Source organism: Octopus bimaculoides, chromosome 4, assembly GCF_046866305.1.
Source record: "Octopus bimaculoides isolate indiv1 chromosome 4, ASM4686630v1, whole genome shotgun sequence".
Taxonomy (NCBI): Eukaryota; Metazoa; Mollusca; class Cephalopoda; order Octopoda; family Octopodidae; genus Octopus; species Octopus bimaculoides.
The window spans coordinates 42,192,106-42,214,504 of NC_142931.1; the positions used below are offsets into that span (position 1 = coordinate 42,192,106).

General features: G+C 34.4%; 1 protein-coding gene across 1 annotated transcript in view; it reads left to right on the plus strand.

The window, feature by feature from the left end:
* The window catches only part of LOC106881670 (cubilin), a 217,162-nt gene that overhangs the window by 126,502 nt on the left and 68,261 nt on the right, over nucleotides 1-22,399 (plus strand). Inside the window, exons 35-44 of the mRNA XM_052967022.2 lie at nucleotides 924-1,068; nucleotides 3,393-3,494; nucleotides 3,595-3,819; nucleotides 4,927-5,059; nucleotides 7,544-7,743; nucleotides 9,807-9,979; nucleotides 11,348-11,537; nucleotides 14,162-14,365; nucleotides 18,629-18,757; nucleotides 21,755-21,930. Of these exons, the coding sequence (XP_052822982.2) occupies nucleotides 924-1,068; nucleotides 3,393-3,494; nucleotides 3,595-3,819; nucleotides 4,927-5,059; nucleotides 7,544-7,743; nucleotides 9,807-9,979; nucleotides 11,348-11,537; nucleotides 14,162-14,365; nucleotides 18,629-18,757; nucleotides 21,755-21,930 (1,677 nt within the window). The remainder of the gene's footprint in view (nucleotides 1-923; nucleotides 1,069-3,392; nucleotides 3,495-3,594; nucleotides 3,820-4,926; nucleotides 5,060-7,543; nucleotides 7,744-9,806; nucleotides 9,980-11,347; nucleotides 11,538-14,161; nucleotides 14,366-18,628; nucleotides 18,758-21,754; nucleotides 21,931-22,399) is intronic.

The window sequence follows — 22,399 nt, forward strand, 5'->3', positions numbered from 1 at the left end:
AAAAGTTAAAATAAGGTGACTAAAAATTCAAAATAGCAGTCCTATTAGACAAATAAATATGAATAATACGGACACGAATTTCTGGGTATTGACCTGTCATCAGTGTGTGACAACCACTGGTTGGCAATTTGTCATCAGTGTGTGACAACCACTGGTTGGCAATGGGAAATTATTCTCAATGTAAATATATATTTTTTCCAGTGACGAAAAAATTTACTCATCTTAAAAAAATGCAAACAAGCAATAATAAATCTCTGAGCGAGATATAAACAGTAGATATATTATACAAGTATTATTTAAAAGATTAAATAATAGTGGATATCCAGAATCATTAAAGCATTGGAAAATGCCCTGTAGCATTTGTTCCAGTTCTTTATATTCTGAGTTCAAATTCTGTTGTGATCAGTTTTGCCTTTTATTTTTCTGGAGTTGATAATGTTCTAGTCAAGTAGTGGGCTCAGTGTAATTGATAAATACCTTCTCTCAAATTTTCTGGCCTTGTGCCAATATTGGTGTTATGAGAAAGGCACCCATGCCAATAGCATGTGAAAAGCACCATTTGAACATTGGGCCTCACAGAAGCAATGTGGTCAATGCCAGTGTCACATAACAGATGCCTGTGCCAGTGGTGTTTAAAAGCACCCATTACACTCTTGGAGTGGTTGGCAGTAGGAGGGGCATCTAGCTATAGAAACCATGCCAAATCAGACTGGAGTCTGGTGCAGCCCCTCTGCTAACCAGCCCTGGTCAAACTGTCCAACTTATGCCAGCATGGACAACAGACATTAAATGATGATGATGGTGTGCTTTTGATATTTATTAAATCATTTCCTTTCTATAAAGGTAAAAGTGTATTTCATATGTTTTTGAGTTTTAAAATGACTTTTAGTTCTTGAAGTTAATTATTTAATATTTTACTTCAGATGTCTGAGAGAAATATCCCAGGTGACCAATACTGTGGTCAATCTTTACAAGGAAAAACATTTACTTTTGACTCTGCAGTATTAATAGAAATGCATACTGACAATATCAGTTTGGCAAAAGGATTTAAGCTTAACTATTCACAAGGTAAGTAAAATAATGATTTTATTTGACTTCTTTTTTTTACCTTTTTACTAAAGTGCAACTACAGAATGTATTTATTATTAACTGAATTCACTTTCTTATTTTTCCTGATTATATGCATTCTAAGTATCTGTTGCAAGTCTGCATGTTTTATAGAAGGAAGAATCATATTGCTTTGAAATAAAATGCTATTGATTACGAAAGATCTTGAAATAAAACAATATTGTAACTGTTTTTACTTGTAATTATAGGCTTTAGATTTAGATTTTGAAAAATCAAAATCTAGGCTTTAGGTTTTGGTTTTTCATTCTGTACTCAAAAATATATCAAAATGCTTTCAGTTTTTTATTGTTATACCTTAGATTTCTAATTTCAAAACGTGTTATTTTCAAAGAGAAGGAACTCCAGTCTGCCCCTGGTGTCACATAGGTTGTATGTTATGCAGTGATACTGTACAACACTGTCTTGAGAAGCATAAGCTTAACCATGAGGGCATGATTAAGGCTGAGTTTGAGATTCAACTTGAGGTTGAAAGAAAGAACATCAGATGTGAGTTTTGCATACTATATATATATATATATATATATATATATATATATATATATGGTGGGGTTTCACATGTGTACTGCAGTGAGTTATAAGTCCTGGGGTCGATTTCTTCAACTAAAACCTTTTAAGGTGGTGCTCCAGCATAGCTGCAATCAGATGATTGAAACAAGTAAAAGAATATGTACACTAATCTGGGCCTTCCCCTGCTCCTAATCTTCCCCCCCATCAAGCTCTCCCTTCTATTCATCTTTCTAACTGACATCCATTCTCAATATCATCACTTCCTACTACATTTTCCACTTTTCACTCTTTCCTGTGCTTCTTAGTATCTCTCCTTCCATTCTGAGCTACATCTTAGGACTGCCATATCTTATCTTTAACACCCAATGCCTCACAACTTTGTTCGCCATTCACTATAGCCATCACTATATTCCTCTGACATCCATCTCTTTCTGTACCTCACTCTTTCTCATTCTCTCACCCAACATATCATCTCTATTTTCTCATCTATCTACATGTTTATGATTCTGCTGTTCTCCCTACTTCCTGTACTGCCACTTATCACCTCCTTCCTGGGCTATTTCTTTTAACGTCTCCCCCATATTGATATTTACCATTGACCACACCTCAATCCTTGTACATCATTCACTACAATAACCTCTACCTTTATCACTAACTGCCAATGTTGAGGTAATTATTTTGTTGTTTCATTGAAAGAAATGTTAGTTGACTAATGTTGCTTTTCATTATATTTAATGGTATTTAATATTTCAAGGAGCTACTAGTCTTTGCTCAAGTTTCAAGTTATTGGCTGAAATAAATCAGAATCCCGGAGAAAGAAATAAAAACAAATTTCAGCTGATCTTTGAAGCTTTAAGTGTAGTTGTGAACTCAAAGAAAGTGAAAAGGTGTAATATAGGAATATATTTGAATAAATAAACATAAAATGCAATATATCAGACACAGGTTGTGTCATTAACCAGCTGGAGAAGGTGTTTTCTGAGGTTAAAAAATTGTAGTAACATCGTTCTGTATGGAACAGCCATGTTGAGATGGTAACAAGCATTACTTTTCAGTATTGTTACTACTTGCATCTCATAATGAGATTTTAGAACTAGCTACTTTGATTGTTGCAAGATCAGTGGCTGATGTCTCTTATTTTCCTATATATTGTAAGCTAGGGTGAACGACTGCCATCTCTAGTAGACAGGAGTCCAGTACTGAGGAAAGGCAAATATCAGTATTGTTACTGCTTGCGTTTCTTATAAAGATTTAGAACTAGCTACTTTGCTTTTTGAAATATAAACGACATATGCAGAAATTTAATTTTTAAAGAAAAGACTAACCGTTACTAAAACATTTTCCATGTGCATTTTTGGAAGTTGCAGCAGTATTTACCAATAGTATGTCTTATCCTTAATGTTTGCAGTTATTAAAGGGAGACAATAATTTCTTCTTAATATTTAGTAGGATTTGAAATTTTAATTTGAAATTAAGGAATTATAAATAAAAAGATGCATTGAGTTCACAATGCAATTTTTTTGTTTACTTATTATGAAGATTGCTCTTTCAAGAGCATTTAGAGAATTTTCATTATTGAGATTTTCAAGTTAGTATGAGAATCACATGCTCTTGAAAAACAACAGTATTTCAAAAGCCTTAGAGCACTTTCAGTAAATTGGGAGAGGTACATTAAGCAAAGATGTTAGAATCAGGATTATTATTAACAAGATTTTAAACAAGTTTTATTTGCTAATATTGAAACTTATTTCATTCAGAGTGTGGTAACAGATATGATGCAACTTCTGAAGGAGAGATTCAAAGCAGTGACATGCAAGACTCAAAAACATGTAGATGGTTACTTCAAGCTAATAAGACTAGTAAGTTTTTTTGTTTATGTGTATGTTTATTTATAGTGTATGTAATGACTAAAATAATTTGATGTCTTTTAATGAAATTTATTGTTTCTTTTCCAACTAGATGAACGTGTCACATTGCATTTCACAAAATTTTCTGCTGACATCAATTGCAATAAAGAATATGTGAAGGTTCTGGATGGTATTGATCAGGCTGCTCCTGTGATTGGAACATACTGTGGTCGACAATTGCCACCTACAATTACATCTCGGGGTTCAGCACTTTATGTAATAATCCAGAAAAATGAAAGCCTCATATTCCATGCAACGTTTTCAACATCTACATCAAGTAAGTTCTTCGTTTATACACACACACAGGCATACACAGATACACACACAGACACACATACACACACACACACACACACACACACACACACACACACACACACACACACACACACACACACACACACATGATGGGTGCAGAAAAGTTTCTGGCTTTGGGTAAAAGAAAATACAGGAGGATCAGTTAATTATGATTTTATTCAATATATTCCCTTCTCAGATTAACACTTTTTGCAGTGGTCCTTCAGTTTTTCTAAGCCCTGTAAAAGAACTTGGAAGGTCAGACCTCCAGCCAGGCCTTTTGTGATACCCTTAAAGCTAGGAACTTTTCAACGCCCCCTCCTGTGTGTGTGTGTGTGTGTGTGTATGTGTGTGTAATATCATCGTCATCATCATCATCATCGTCGTCAACATTTAACATTTAAAGACAGCTACTATAAATGGAAAGTAGCTTACAAATGCCAAGATCAACTTCTACTCTGTAAAAATCCTACAAAATGCCACTAACAGACTGGATTTATGAGCATGTATAGAGCAGCATACTCCATAGGTTAGAAACAGTAACTTTCATCAGAACAGCATGAAAAAATAGAATATTAACCTCAGTAACAAGAATAGCAAAGTGATCAGAACAACAGCAATAATATCAGTATCTGCTGCAACAGAAATGATAATAGCAGCAATAACTGTTGCAGCAACAACAGCAGCAGTAATAATAATAGTTATAATAATAGCAGTAGTGATTTCTAGTAAAGTAAATTTATTTTACCCAGTATATAAGAAGTACTTACTTTATCAACCCCAATATGATGAAAGGCAAATTTATCTTTAGGAAGAGTTGAAACTAGGAGTGAAAGTAAGATTCATAAGTAGCTAACATGGTGCTTCATCATTGACACCAGTAATATTCAGTGCTACACTTTAGTTTATGTTTGAGCTAAGTTTCGAAGTATCAGCCAGTGGCATAACTTGAGTGCTGTAACAGAGCATAGTGGATATCATAAAGCAATTTTATAAGATAAACTGAATAACCTCCCTTATTCACGCCAGATTATAAATCTTTCATTTTTCCTGTGTATTTCATTTATGTGTTCTTTGTATCAATTAGGTTGTGGTGGAAAATACCATGCTGGAACTGGATCTTTCAGTACACCATTTTACCCAGAAAATTATCCTCTTGATACAATGTGTGTTTGGAAGCTTATAAATTCACCTGGTAATAAGGTACAGGTAGCATTCAGGTTAGTTGAATTTTCAGTTTCTTCAAATATTTATAGTAAATGTTATACAATAATGATTGATTCCAATGCTGTTGTTGTTAACTTTGCCTTTCTTCCTTGTAGGGGTCATTAAAGTAGCAGTCAAGTTCTGGGTTTCATGGTACCACCTAACTCCCTCCCATCAAAATTGCTAGCCTTGTGCCCAAATTAGAAAGTATTATTATTATTATTATTATTATTATGGCAGAGACTTGGCAGAATCCTTATCACATCAGAAAAAAATGCTTTGTAGCATTTCTTCAGGCTCTTTTCTTTCTGAGTTTGAATTCTACTAAAGTAGACTTTGCCTTTCATCCTTTTGGTGCTAAAATAAAGTACCAGTCAAATACGGGATTCAATGTAATTGAATAACTCCTCCCACCACAGTTACTAGCATTGTACACAAATTTGAAACAGTTATTATTATTGTTATTATCACCTTCACCTTAGCGAGGGCGGAGGTCATGTTTGCTTGTTTGTTTGTTTCTTTGTTTGTCTGTGAACAAGATATCTCAAGAACTGCTAGATGGATTCAGATGAAACTTTCAGGAATGTTTGGCCTCATGACTGGTGCAAACTGATTAGATTTTGGGATCAATCTGGTACTAGACAAGGATTCTGAATTATTTTTCGTTTTTTTTTACTTAATTTTTGAGAGCTGATGGCATTGACTAACTCCCTACCCCAAAATTGCTGGCCCTGTACCTCTTTAGAAACAATTATAATATTATTATGAGTCCTGATGTGAAACTGTGTTGAAACAGATATTGTTATATTTTGGGATGGTCATTTTTTTTTGCCAAATAAACACACACACTATATATTTATTCTTCACTCATTTATTACTGTTCTTATTTTAATCTTATGTCCATTGTCTGGAAATCTTTCATCACACATCTGTGACTTCTTCAGGGACCCTTAATAACAAACATTCTCTGAGAATGGACTAAGCAGAGCAAGAGGACACATGTGGACACTGAAGATGTCACAGATGTCTGATGTAAGAATGAATATATAGCATGTGTGTTTATTTGGCAAAAATAAAAGACCATCCTGAAATATGACAATATATTATCATTATTATTATTATTTGGGTGGCAAGCTAGCAGAATTGTTAAAGCACTGCAAAAAATTATTTGAGTGAGTCTATGAGGTGGGTGCTGAAAAGTTCCTGGCTTTAAGGGTATTGTGAAAGGCCTGGTTGGAGGCCCAACCTTCTGAATCATTTTACAGGGCTTAGAAAAACTGAAGTACTTCTGGAACAGGTGTGTGAATCTGAGAGGGGAATATGTTGAATAAAATCATAATTGACTGATGATCCCCCTGTATTTTCTTTTACCCAAAGTCAGGAACTTTTCAGCAGATCCTTGTACACCCTGCTGAGGTCAACTTTACTACTGTTGCTTTTCGAGTCAATAAAATAAAGTACTAGTCAAGTACTGTGGTCAGTGGTATTGACTAAGCCCTTCTCCCTAAAAATTACTAGCCTTCTGTCGAAATCAGAAATCATTTTTATAGTTGCTTTTGTTATGAAGGTGGTGAATTGGCAGAATTGCTAGAATATTATACAAAATAATGTCTTTCAGTATTTGTCCTAGATCTTTACATTCTTCTCAGATACTACTCAGGTTAACTTTGCTTTTCATCCTTCCAGAGACGATAAAGTTAAGTATTAAAGGATTATTATAACTGACTCTTCTCTTTCCACCAAATTTATGACTTTGTGTCGCTGTGAGAAATCATATTTATAATTATCATCATTGGGTATAAAGCTGGTCCTTATTAAGTCTGGTCCTTATTAAGTCTGGTCCTTATTAAGTCTGGTCCTTATTAAGTCTGGTCCTTATTAAGTCTGGTCCTTATTAAGTCTGGTCCTTATTAAGTCTGGACCTTATTCTATTGGTCTCTTTTGCTAAACTGTTAAGTTATGGAGATGTAAACAAATCATATGTATCCACACCTATGCTCATGAATGTTGGATAATGACTGAATGAGTACTTGTGTGAACACAAACAGCCAGAATGGGGTTCATCTGAAGGATCTCTAAAGTAATGTTACTTGACAGGGTGCATAAATCAGAGATCAGGGAGTCTCTCCAGATCAGGCCACCACTCAGTATTAAGAGGTCACAACACTGGCACTGCATCCATATGATTAGAATAACATTAGAAAGAATTGCAAAGTGGATTCTTCTAGCAAAATCATCTGGCTGGAGACCTAAGAGTTGTCCATGAATGAGATGGTTGGATGATATTTATAGTCTCAATTGGTTATGCTTGAGAATTTGTCCAGAAAGTGTAATGATGGTTGCTTCCGAGAGCTTCCTTTGGAAGAGATGCCTGAAGAATACTCGCATAAACCAGGAACGGTTGCTGGAAAAGATGGATGAATGAATGATATTTTTTTACTTCTTACCACTACTATATTTGAGCAATTGTTATCAATAACTGAATTTATCTTTTACAGTGTTTTTAATCTTGAATATCATGAGTTTTGCAATAAAGACTACCTTGAATCAAGACATGAAAATGCAGGTGGAAATCTTATTGGTCGGTTTTGTGGAAGTACATTCCCTCGTAATATCTCAGCTCGTAATGGTTTATGGCTAAAATTTCGCTCAGATGATCAAGTAAAGGGCCAAGGATTTGTGGCACATTTTTCTCAAAGTGAGTATTTTTGCATTTAATTGGTACAATTATTATTGTTTTGAAATATTTATTTTGCTTCTCTATTTTTCTAGATATTCTTTGAATGAAATGTTTTTCCTTCATGATTATACTCTGCTTTCTAATTCTATCAATTGTTAAACAATTTCATCCTCTCAATTACATTTTTTTTTTGTATGTTTCAAGTAACTGCTTAAATATTTTGCCATTCTGTAGCAGAGTTTTGATCCTCAGTTAAAGCCATTGTGCTAAGTTAAATGAATATTATGCCTTTTTGTTCATTATACTTAGCATTATTATTAAATTGTAACCTTTTTATCATCCATGCTTTCTGAATCATCATATCCTTTTTATACAAATAGTGATTGATAACTTTAATACTCATCTGCCTTAAAAGCATTTTCTACCTTGATTTAATTTTTGGATTCCCATCTATATATTTAGTGTATTTATTAATAATCATTAGACTCTATAGTTCTTTTGACTGGAAGATGGAGAAAATTTCTCACTGTAGGTAAGTAGGTATAAATGCACCAAGTCAGAATGCCTTTTAATCGGACTAATGGATGTATGCATTTCAGAGTGGTTATTTCCTCTTCAGCATCAGATACTAGAAAGATACTACGAACTAACAAGTAATAAATACCTCTTATTTTATTCCTTATTTTAATACTCATTTACCTTAAGAGCATTTTCTATCTTGATTTAATTCTTGGATTTCCATCTGTATATTTAGTGTATTTGTTACTATCAGTAGGCTCTATAGTTCTTCTGATTGGAAGATATGGTGTCTTTATTTTGTACTTGGTGTTCTATAAGTTGAAGATTAGTTGTTGCTAGATATTAGACTTGGTATTGGTTTTTTTTATACTTCAGCAATGTCACAACTAGTCTGTCATCAGTTTTGCACTTCTAACCTTGGTCAAAACCCAAGTAGAAGTTGGAGAACTTAATCAGTAGATGTTGAAAATCTTCTGGCTAAGTCTACTAAGCTGTATGTAGGCACCATAGTTAAGGGCAAAGATTAGAATATATAATATATAAAATAGAGATATTCCTGTATTCAGACAGCAATCATAACATCCTAGCTCGGTTGCATGTGATGACCAATGTTTAGTACCTGGTCATCTCAGGTCAGTTACTGCATACAAATAAGTCTACAATAATGATAGTGCTTAAACATTCCTTGAAAAGTTTTTTACGTGAGCTCTTATTCCTTCCTTTGCTTTATTTTCAAGTCATATATGTTTGTATTTTGGGCTATGGCCTTTAAAAAAGCAAAAATGACAGAAAGAAGTGTTCATACATTTATAGTTATAATCTCTCTCTCTCTGTCTGTCTGTCTGTCTCTCATTTTGCAAAGGGGCAAGTTTGGTAAACTGAAATACAACACCTTTGATAGCGTTTACTATCCAAGCAGTTCCAAAGCGTTCTTTAATCCAGTTCAGATAAATTTCTTATGTTCTGGTTTTTTATGCCAGTCATATTTTGAATTAGAATTATCAATCAACATACAGCATGTGCAGTGGAGCCTTGAGGAAGAGCCTTCAGTATTAACCCGAAGGCAGTCCCAGCAGCTGGACATATCCTGACACTCACTACAGAGGATACAAAGATGCTGGACATATATTAATATTGATATAAACAGTGAAAATAGTAAGAATATATGTAAGCAACATATTAGGTCTTAGGTCCTCCTGCACTGTGCGGTGCATTGGGCGGCAAGGCTTCTCTAATGTGATCAGTTAGCCATGGTGATTTCAGCTTCATCCCATGAAATTTCAATGACTTTAGTACATCAGTTTTGGATGTACTAAAACTGATGAGAATGCAAATACTATTGAAACTTCTCTTAAACATATTTTGATCAATATAACATATATTGTCAGGCTTTTGTTACATGTTAGCTATAGTTTGTAAATATGTCTCCCTCTATTATGTTGAAAATTGAATATAATAACATTATCATATAATGTATAGTATAATATCATTTAACAACACTGTGTTAAATGTATAGTATAATACCATTTAACATCAAAATTAGCAACAATATTTATTTTCAGAATTTGGTGGAGATTTAACTGGAAGTTCTGGCTCAATCATTATTCCTGAATGGGATGCACCTTACGAGGTTACTGAGTGGACAATTACTGTGGCAAATAACTTGGTGGTGTTTCTGTCATTATTTCGAATGAAGTTCCTTATCTTTGAAGATGACTGTGTGGGTTATTTAGAGGTAGAAATTATTTTTATTTTTTTCCAATGTTTAGTACCTTTTTCATAATTTAGTACCTTTCTCATAATTTTTAAAATTGATTTCAAAAATGCCAATTACAGTAAGCCTCTGAAGCTAACAGATTTGGCTACCTTAAATATTTATTCTTGGCAAATAATCATGGAGAAATTCACAACAGAATGAGTAAAAATAACTAAATTCTATCAACAAAATCAATGGTCAATTGTGCTAACCCAAAGAGCTTACATTCATCATTTTGGGGCCAAACAACCACCTTCTCAACAAGCAATACTCAATTTATTCAGCAGTTTGAATCACAGGGGGCTGTGATTGATTTACCATGTGCAGGAAGGCCATGTTCCAGGAGGTCTTAGGACAACATTCAGCATGTGCAGTGAAGCACTGATGAAGAGCCTTCAGTATTAACCTGAAGGCAGTCCCAGCAGTTGGACATATCCTGACACTCACTACAGAGGATACAAAGGATGCTGAATTTATTCCTGCATAAAATGCAGGTAGCACAGGAATTAATGGTGCACCATGAAGACACACTTGTAATTTATAGTCAACCTGACCCTTTTTTTATCTATTTCTTTATTTCTCTATTTTGATTATAATTGTATTTGTCTGTCACTATATCTATGGGTTCAGTTTTGTCTATGAATTGCTGAAAATAGGACTTTATAAAGGATTTATTTAAACAATCACCTGACAAGGTGCATTTTACACCTTGGATGGATAGTAGTGATTAAACATCTCACCAATGTACTGTGAGTGTAAAAATGTGCTGAAACAATTGTAGGGATTTTAAATAAAAACATGTCATTCATTCTATTCTCTATCACTTCTCTCTCTCTCTCTCTCTCTCTCTCTCTCTCTCTCTAGCTATCATATATTCTTTCTTTTCTTTTATTCTTTTACTTGTTTCAGTCATTTGACTGTGGCAATGCTGGATCACCACCTTTAATTGAACAAATCAACCCTAGGACTTATTCTTTGTTAGCTTAGTACTTATTCTATCGGTCTCTTTTGCTGAACCGCTAAGTTACGGGTATATAAACCAGCATCGGTTGTCAAGCGATGTTGTGGGGACAAACACACACACACACACTCACACTTATATATGATGAGCTTCTTTCAGTTTCCGTCTACCAAATCCACTCACAAAACTTTGGTCGGCCCGAGGCTATGGTAAAAGACACTTGCCCAAGGTGTCACGCAGTGGGACTGAACCCGGTACCATGTGGTTGGTAAGCAAGCTACTTACCACACAGCCACTCCTACGCCTTACATATATGGATATATTTTTTTCCAGTTGTCTCTATACATTATTTTGTACTTTAATTACTTTTATTGTGTTTATCTTAGATTCATGATGGTGGTACTCGCCGTAGTCCACTATTGGGTAAGTATTGTAAAGATGAGGCTGTGAAAATAGCAAGTTCTTCAAACCAAGTCTATCTGAAGTATGTTCCATTTGCAAATCGCAGACAAGAGTTTTCACTTAATTGGACAGCAGTGAACAATATAACAGCTTCAGTTATGATTAATATGAATAGTAAGTTAATTTTGTTTTCTTATATGCATCTTGTGTTATATATGTTGTTGATATGATTCAAGTCCAAGTAAGCTTTGTAGAACAGGATATTTGATCAAAACATTCTAGTCATAATCATCCTGTCTTATTTTAAAGAAAAGTGTATACAGACTGCAATTTGGCATATGCTCTTCTGGATTCTTTTTAAGACAATAGCTTGTGATTTGAGGGGAATTTGGCTGCTATTTCTTGTCAATTGAATGACCATATAGAACCTCCTCTCTTTGGCTCAAATCCTATATATGACTTGTAATGGTTGGTACTAACAATAACAGGGAAACCCATGTTTTTACCTTCTCATTTTGGGATGCCACTGTTGGGATACCATTGATAATGGTAACTCTCCTCAACCTGTGAAAGGCTTTAAGCTTTTGGAGGACATTTAAGTGATAAAGGACCCCTTTTGGTCATGAATGACCATGGGATTGCACCTAGAATGTTACCCTCTAAGGTACAAGTCTGGGCAAGGTTGTTTATGGAAGACTAGCAGTCATCCATGCATACTGGCCTCCCTGATCCACACCACTGATGTTATCCAAGGGAAGACAAAGGCTGATACAGCTTGGCATCAATAATGCTACAACTCATTTCTACAGCTGAGTGAACAGGAGCAATGGAAAATAAAGTGTCTTGCTCAAGAACACAATGTTTAGTGGATACAAAAAAAAAACTAACAAGTCTTTTCAACTCATGCACATACTAATACATTTATATGTATTTTAATAGGGATTATTGCTACAAAAAATTTTCCTCCAATTTACTTAAAGTCTGTTAACCTATAAGAATAATAATATTTAGGTTCTGGTTAAGAGATAAATTAAAGTCTATGTGAAGTTTCAAGTATAAGATATTTATTTATCATTAACGAAATAGTTGTCTCCCTTGCATACCACATCTGATCACTCTTACGCTCAATTTTTCTCTCAAAATGCGTACACTCTGTCATACATGCACATTGACATTGCATATCCAGTGGAGCATACCAGATTCATTTCTTCCAAGCCTTCACATGTCCTCTGTAGTCACAGCCTATGTTTCACTGCTGTGTAGCACAGCTGTTTGCACACAGCCATTACACAGTCTGCCTTTGACTCTGAGAGAAAGGTCCATTGTTGTCAACAAAGGTAGAAGCTCTCTGAAATTTACCCAGCCTATTCTTATTCTGGCATCTATGCTCTTGGAGCATCTTCCTCTACTGCTGACTGGGTCACTTAGATAATGAAAGCTATCAGCTATTTCTAGGTATCACCCTACCTGACATTTGATGGCATCCATTTTTGTATATTTCTAGTGTTTATTGTACCTGTACATCTACCACACGCAGAGATTCTTTTCCTTGTTAACCTTCCTCTCATAAATCTGTTCTTTTCTGGCCCCTTCTCTCATACTTTAACCCCTTCTTCTCCAAACACCAAGCCATCTCTTTCTCTTCCGTAGTCTCTTTGTTGGTACCACAAAAAGAAGCAGCCAAAACATACTGTAAAGTGGTTGGCATTTGGAAGAACATCCAGTTGTAGAATTCATAGAAACATTTGCCATTCACTTGCTTTGAGAAACTGAGAAAACCTCTTCATTGTGTGTGTGTGTGTGTGTGTGTGTGTGTGTGTGTGTGTGTGTGTGTGCATGTGCTTGTCCCAAACCATTTCACTTAAACCACTACTCTAGTAGTCCTGAGTGGTTGGCGTTAGGAAGGGCATCCAGCTGTAGAAACTCTGCCAAATTTAGATTGGAGCCTGGTGTTGCCATCCGGTTTCACCAGTCCTCAGTCAAATCGTCCAACCCATGATAGCATGGAAAGCGGACGTTAAACGATGATGATGATGATGATGATGAAACAGGATATAAATAGAAAAGTTAAGATTATTTGTACTTACATACTCAGATCAGTGGGTTATGAAAGGCTCCAAATGACAAATACACAGATATCCCTATGATGCTCTCTGTTCAACTTCTTGATGGTAATTGCGGGTGACAAGCCTATTCACAAGGTTGCCAGATATTGCCACTCACCAGAGCTCCACTACCTCAACTCACTCCCTTTTGATCTCTCTACATCGCTAGAAACAACTTCCTTTCTACAAGTACAAACACTAATATTATCTTAATACTACACCAATAAGCTATGGTAAATAGAAAATATATTGTCCTATCACAAATATACTATATTTACTTACACAAACTCTACTATGGTCATTGAGTACCAAGCTCCACCAGCCAGCTGATAAGTTGTTTACTGCAGTGCATAAGGTGAAATTACTGAAATTATGCTATTGTTTCTTTCTTTTCTGGAAACTCACCGCAGTTGATGGTTTGCAGATCAGCACTGGTCCACGGACTACCACTTTGAGTAGCACTTCTCTAATCCACTCCAACATAGAAAATGGATGTAAAATTGGACAAGTGAATCAATGTATATTTTTAATACAAGCATATGAATATTAAAGCAAACATTTATTTGCAAGTGTTTCTTCATTTGGTTACAATCAACAGAATATACATATTTTTCTTTTTATCTTCATTATATTTAACATATGTATTTCAAACATTGTGTATTTATGCTTTTGTTGATTGTTTGTTAATTACAGTCCCAAGTCAGCGAAATGTGTATAATCTTAGAGCTTTTAGTGAACCAAAAGTCATCACATCTCCTGGCTACCCGAATGGTTATAAACCCAATCTGAATTATTTATGGATAATTCAAACTGATGTTGGATTCAAAATTTCAATAAATATTACAGACCTGAATTTTGAGCAAAATTGCTATAGGGATTACCTTTACTTTATGCGAAGTAAGTAGACAAATAACTGTTAATAAGCAATTTTCTAATTTTTTCCATCTTTACATTTTGAGTTCAAATTTCACTGAAGTTGGCTTTGCCTTTCATCCTTTACAGGATGATAAAATAAGTACCACTTGAGTATTGGGGTCAATGTAATTGACTTACTCCTCCTCCAAATTGTTGGCCTTGTGCTAAAATTTGAAACCAATATATCTGTTTGTAAGATGTAATTAAAAGAGTGAGCAATAAGAAGAGCATCTGACTACAAAATACTACCACAAAAAAAAAGTAATCATAGCATGGCTGTGTGGTAAGAAGTTTGCTTCTCAACCACATAGTTCTGGGTTCAGTCCCGCTGCATGGCACCTTGGGCATGTCTTCTACTATAGCTTTGGGATGACTAAAGCCCTGTAAGTGAATTTTTAAACTGAAAGAAGCCAGTTGTGTGTGTGTATGTAAATATATATATATATATATATATATATATATACTATAAAAGGCAGATTTTCTGTGTGTGTGTGTGTGTGTATGTTTAAAATTCATACATTTACACAATTCCAAATTTCTTCGATTAAACAATTGCAATTAATATTCTAAATACAATTTGTTAGGTCACTGCATCATTTTTTCACTCCAAAAAATTCCTAATAGCGAATAAAATCCATAAAACTACAGAAGTAAACATTTTCTCCCTAATAAAATCTAATTTCCTCTTTCTAATACAAATCCTTTCACTGCTACTTTCTCTTATGAACCTTTACGAACAATCCAACAACAAATACAAAAAAGAAAGGAAAGAGAAATACTGACAGTAAAAGAGATACTGTAATGACAGATACTAAAACTACATACAAAATTGCTATGCCCCTCTAAAATTAACTATTTCTATTCCTCTTACACATCGTTTCAATTACTACTTTCTCTTATGAACGTTTACGAATGATCCAAGAAAAAAGACAAAGAAACGAAGGAGAGTGAGAGTCGAATAAACAGACACACTACCAACCATACGTAAATACACACATATATATGTACCTATGGTTACCAATGACCTCATTCTAATTGGCGGGAATTGTAAGTTTACTTTCCATACAAACTGTGAGTTTCTTGAATTTCGTTCTAAATGCTAATTATGAACCTTTATACGAAGAAGTAACTACCGCTTACACACCATTACAATTTACATAAAATAACAACACTTAAACAGTCGATAAAACTAAATACATACATCCTCTCTCTCACCATTATATTTTACACCATTACATTTTACATCAAATACAAACTATTCTAAAGCAACAGGTCATTTTACACAACATCTTCACGAGACACGTGTTCTGATTCATCTATTCAGCACCACTACAGTCTTGCCCATCTGACATATGGTGAGTAGATGCTATTGTTGTATATTTTCAAACTTACCCGTATTTACTAACCCATGATTAATCCTCATCTTTCCTCCATAGGACATCTATTCTGTTTTCACAGACCATGAAATTTTGTAACAGCACGTCCACTACCATTGATGGAAAAGGAAGATACCGTATTCACTTACAAACATTTTACACATCGTTACATGACTACCTAAGACATTGTTACAATTGTGAGAATAATAAAACAGCTTTTTCAGGGCCACCTCACATTCTATTGTTACCCACTTCTCAGAGTGCTGCAATGCTCTTGGCAAGGCTTTCTGTCCCGTTGCAAATCGATTGGTTGGTTTTCAACTTATAGCAATCTTTCCCTCAGTAATCATAATTGAGTAGAATCATCAACAGTAATTTAAAACAATTAAGCCCCGAGCAACGCCGGGCACTTCTGCTAGTATATGTATAAAGGTTACGAAGGGTATTGGAGTCAACCAAACCCTAAAGATACAGTAATACTGAGTAAGTGCTGTATACCGACTAGTTTTGCCCCTGACGTGGTTGCAACATGAGTGGGGAATAAACACGGGTCGTGTATTAGTGTGTGTATATATAAAAAAAGAATAAAATAAAGAGACCAATGGCATAAGTAAAGTTATATTTTTTGTATAAAGTCTTACAGCTGTAAAACTTTATACATAAAATATAATTTTACTTATGCCATTGGTCTCTTTATCTTATTCTTTTTATATATATATATATATATATATATATATATATATAAATATATATATATATATATATATATATATATATATATATATATATATATATATGTATGTGTGTGTGTATGTATGTATGTATGTATGTATCTGTGTTTATCCCCATCCACTGCTTGACAACTGGTGCTGGTGTGTTTGCATCTTTGTAATTTAGGTTCTTGGCAAAAAAGAGTACCAGGCTTAAAAAAGAAAAACTCCTGTGGTTGATTCATTTGACTAAAAATTCTTCAAGTCAGTGCCCCAGTATAGTTGCAATCTAATGACTGAAACAAATAAAAGATGATGGAGTACACATGAATTATCATGAGGTCCGCAAGGCTAATCTTGCTTTAACAGAGAAAGTAGTCTTAAAACATTTCTTGTATAAATGTTGTGAAATGACACTGTCAGGAGACTGAAAGTACTCAAGTCAATTCTTTTGTAATTTTTTAAATGTGTGTCCATTCCACAGCTGTGAAGTGGTGATCAAATTTATGTTTTAGATTTTACTCAATTCAACTTGCTTTCTTGAGCTGTCAGTTTTTATTTTATTATAACAAAAATGTAAGATTTTATTTATATATCATTTCTGTGGAGTACAGCTAGCTTAGATGAGAAGATATTGTTCAGTTGAAGATGGAAGCTTATACATTAGTTTTTAATAGTCGAATTGACCAAGCTCTACTAATGCACCAGAAGGTGATAAAAATCAATACTCTAAGTATTGACAGTCCTTTAAAACTTGACAGATGTTTTGTAAATTATTTTGCTATGTTCAAATTCAGTGGGGAAACTTATAGCTGTATTTGTATCTTGATTCCCTTTAGTGATGATGCAGAGGATCATACCGGCCAAGTAGTTTATTTTGTTTGCACATAAAAGACACCATTTCGAGCGTGGCTGTTTTCGCGCGGGTGACACGTAAAAGCACCCACTACACTCTCTGAGTGGTTGGCGTTACGAAGGGCATCCAGCTGTAGAACCTCTGCCAAATTAGATTGGAGCCTGGTGTTGCCATCCGGTTTCACCAGTCCTCAGTCAAATCGTCCAACCCATGCTAGCATGGAAGGCGGACGTTAAACGATGATGATGATGATGATGATATATATTTGAGTCTAAGCATTAACACAATGGAAACTTGAATTTTCTCAGTTTCTATGGACAAGTTTCTCTCTGTTAATATTGAAATTTTTAAATAGTCCCATTCAAAATGACAATTCTAAAACATTCAGCTAGAATGCTATTACCAGACTCAAGAAACCACTTCAGTCTGTTTAGTGTCAAAAATCTTGTCAGGAGAAGGTTAAATTGGTTTGGTCACTAGTAGCACATAAATTCAAATTGTTTACAAAATATTATATGATCTACCAGAGAGAAAGATGGATGGTCAGCAATAGTAGTTTTTGAAGCATGTCAATATTAATGTTGAACTGAGTGACATTCAACCATATATATTATAACTTATCTAAGTTTTAACCATTATTGGCCCAGGCCATGTCTAACTTAATAGAATTACCCAGAATAGTCTTTTAAGTTTTGTTTTTGGGACACCATAGCGCACTGAATTAGGGAGTTGTTTGTTGAAATGTATCTGTATGTCTGTGTTTTATCTGGTGTTTTTTGGAAAAATTTACCCACATGCTATTTGCATACTTGCATATAAAATTAGGGACAAAAACTGTATGGTGTTGGTAGTAGTAAAAGGGTAAAGACCCCCTTCGGTCATGAATGACCATGAGATTGCACCTAGAAAGTTACTCTCTGAGGCATAATTCGAGGCAAGGTTGTTTATGGAAAACCAGAAGTCACCCATGCATAGCAGCCTTCCCTCTCCAAGCCACCAATGTTATCCAAGGGAAAGGCAAAATCTGATACAGCTTGGCACCAATGATGTTGTAACTCATTTCTACAGCCAAGTGAACTAGAGCAATGTAAAATATAGTGTCTTGCTGAAGAACACAACACGCAGCCCTGTCTGGGAATTGAACTCACTACTTCATGATTGTGAGCCTGGTGCTCTAACCACTAAGCTATGTGCCTTCACTGTTGGCAGTAGCAGTATATTTGTTTTTGTAATTTTCATGTCTCCATTGTTGTATCATTGGTTAATTGTTTCTAATTGTATATATAATTAATTTGTTTTTTAGTGTACAACTATTATTGTAAAATGAGTCAAGTAGGAGGACCAATATTTTCACATTCAAACAGGATGGTCATCCGCTTTAGATCTGATAGAAGCAACAATGGAAGCGGATTTAGTCTGGAATATAAAAACGGTAAGGTTTATCTGATCTTGGCATCTTTTAGAGAGAGAGAGAGCTCTACTTTACATATGTATATAGGAATTTCCATACTTTTACTTACTTTGCCCTTTTCAAGCCTAGCCAGGCTCATGGGCCTGGTTTCCAGGTTTCTATGGTGTATGTGTTCCCCAGCTGGATGGGATGCCAATCCATCGCAGCATTACTCAAGAAACAGGAAGAAAGAGCGAGAGAAAGTTGAGGCGAAAGAGTACAACAGGTGTCACCCCCCTCCCCTGCTGGAGCCTCGTGGAGCTTTAGGTATTTTTGCTCAATAAAAACACCCAAAGCCTAGTTTGGGAATCGAAACTGCGATCCTCCGACCGCGAGTCCACTGCCCTAACCATTGGGCCATTGCACCTCCACTTGCGCCCTTTATAAAGCCTAGCCAGGCTCATGGGCCTGGTTTCCCGGTTTCAATGGCATATGTGTCCCCAGTCCATCACAGCGTTACTCATTTTTGCCAGTTGAGTGGACTGGAGCAACGTGAAATGAAGTGTTTTGCTCAAGAACACAATGCATCGCCCGGTCCAGGAAGCAAAACCACAATCTTACAATCATGATGCTGACACCCTAACCACTAAGCCACACGCCTCCACATATCATTGGCAGTTTCTTTAGAATGTAACATCTTATATCAGCTGGTGATTATATGCTGTTCTGATAATTCTAGTTGAATATATATATATATATATATATATATATATATATATATATATATATATTTTCATTTCTATAATCATTGATTTAGCTGATTATCTATGAAGTGAGCCTTTTTCAGTAGAAACAAAGCTTTTTGAATAAAACTTTCTTAATTCAAACAAGAGGCCTAGTTAAAATATGCAAAACATTATTTAAACATCAACAAGAAAGTTTCTGTTTTTTGTTCTGTTAAGCGAAGAAGAAACCTACATACTGAATCACTTGCTTTGCATTAGTCAAAAAGGCATTCTGAAAGTAAGTATCATTAGGAATTAGAAAAGAGCATCCTTGTAAAAATGCAATAATTTCCCATACATATCCTAAAATTTGCAGTGCCATCAAATCTGTGCTACTTTAGAAAGATGACTATGTATCATAATTTCATGTTAATGAAAATCAACTATTCATGAGATTATTTAAGCTATAAGGCCTGTGATGTCATTTTCTAGTTTCAGAAGAAATAAGTAGAAGAAAATAAATATCTTTAATGTTATATAAATTATTTTATATTGCTAAGAATATTTAGTACCTTGGGCAAGTGTCTTCTACTATAGCCTCAGGCTGACCAAAGCCTTGTGAGTGGATTTGGTAGATGGAAACTGAAAGAAGTCCATCGTATATATATAGATATATATATATATATATATATATATATATATATATATATATATATATATATATATATAACGTTGACCACTAACGTGGACATTCAATGTGCTAGAAATAGATCACATCTTGTGTCTACTAAGACCTAAATTGTTCTCAAAACGAAATTTAGCGGAATACCAAAGCGTAAGCGGGCAAGACATTTAAAATTACCGAAAAAAATCATTATTGAAACAGGGACCGGTTTCGAAATTAACAATCTTACTGACTGTCTGTTTCTCTTCAGCCTGATCCGTAATGTAACCATAATCCTCAGAACCCTATACAAAGTTGCCCACCGTCATAGGTGCACGTGTATGTGGTTCTGTTAATTACAGCTTAATGGTAAAATTCAAAAGTCTTCGTTTTGGCGCGCTAATTCCAGGAATATATCTGCAGAAAATATTTCTAGCACATTGAATGTCCACGTTAGTGGTCAACGTTATATATAAAAATATACTTTAATCCCCTGAGATTGCAGACATTGTTTCTGAATCTCTTTGATTCTTTAAATGTGCTAGCTTCCTGGTAATTAATCGATATTAATTAATATATGATTTTTTACCCTATGTTTTAATATATATATATATATATATATATATATATATATATATATATATATATGTATATGTTTGTGTGTATGTGTTTGTCCCCCCCCCCCCCAACAACACTTGACAACTCATGCTGGTGTGTTTACGTCCCCGTCACTTAGTGGTTTGGCATGAGGGACCGATAGAATAAATACTAGGCTTACAAAGAATAAGTAATGGGAATGATAAATTCTGCTTTGTAAAAATCTAACAATACAAAAGTATTTACATTATTCATTGGTGGCACAGTTCTCTTGTCATTAATCTCTTCAAGAGGAAATAATGTAACAAAATGATTTTTGACATGATTTGGAAATGTAATTTATGTACACTTGTCTATAAAATATGAGAAAATGTATTATATTTGATATCTTTGAAAATTTGAAAATTATATCATATTAACAATGCAGTTGGTTATGATGTAAACAAAAATTTACCTCATGAATATTGTAGAGTTAATCAAATAATAAGATAAAGATATAAGAAGCTACTTTTGAAAACCTCTTCACATAACATTGATTGGACAAAAAATATATTTGAAAATGTGTCATTAACTTAAATTACTAAGCATATTTTTATACTATCCTCTAGTAACAAATAGTATGTAGAGGTGACCTTGTCAAGTGGATAATCAGGTTGATCTGGCACAAATAGAATTTCTTATTGGCTTGTTGTAGGGAATAGGTAGCAAATCATTTGGGAATATTACTTGAAATAACTTTCTCCTAAATAGGATGTCTGTATATTTCATCATCACACAATGAATCTGGATTTAAGTACTGACTCTTTGAAGTATTTGGGTCTTGGCAGACATCTATTTTGCTTTTATTAAACTGCATAAATTGTATTAAAGAAAACAATACTTTTCTCTGAAATAAGAAAGGAAATTTTCAAAATTTGTGTATCGTACATACATATGTGCATGTTTCTGTTTGTGCCTTTACATGTGTGTGTGTGTGTGTGTGTGTGTGTGTGTATTTATGTGCATACTTAAGTATGAAAAATTACTGATGGAAACTGTTTCTATTTATTTCAGTATGTGGTGGTCAATTTAGAGTAAGAAAGAGAATTACAATCTATTCTCATTATGGCTCTGGTATGAAAGACTGTCAATGGCTTTTCATTACTCATTGGCGAAAAAGATTGGTAGTAAGCTTCACAGGGAGTTTCTACTTTGCTTCCAGTGAAAACTGTTCTAGAAATTACATACAGGTATAGTAATCTTAATGTATATCATTTTCATTTTAACAATACATATATATATATATGTATATATATAGTAATAATCACAAATAATTCTTAGATGGAATTTTCCACAAATCACATGTCTCTTAAGATCACAGTCCGTATTCCTGGGATGATTACAGTGTAGTCCATAGTATCCATGGGCATCGTGTTGATCATTTTCATGGATTCATTTCTTCAAGAGATATAACAATTAATGAATGTTTAACAGAGGGATGTTATGTCTCTTGAAGAAATGAATCCATGAAAATGATCAACATGATGCCCATGGATACTATGGACTACACTGTAATCCTCCCAGGAATACGGATTGTGGTCTTAAGAGACATGTGATTTGTGGAAATGCATGTAGCGATGCATTAAATGTTTATTAATTCCATCCAAGAATTATTATTATTATTACTATTTTTATCCTATATTTTATTGGTACAACTTG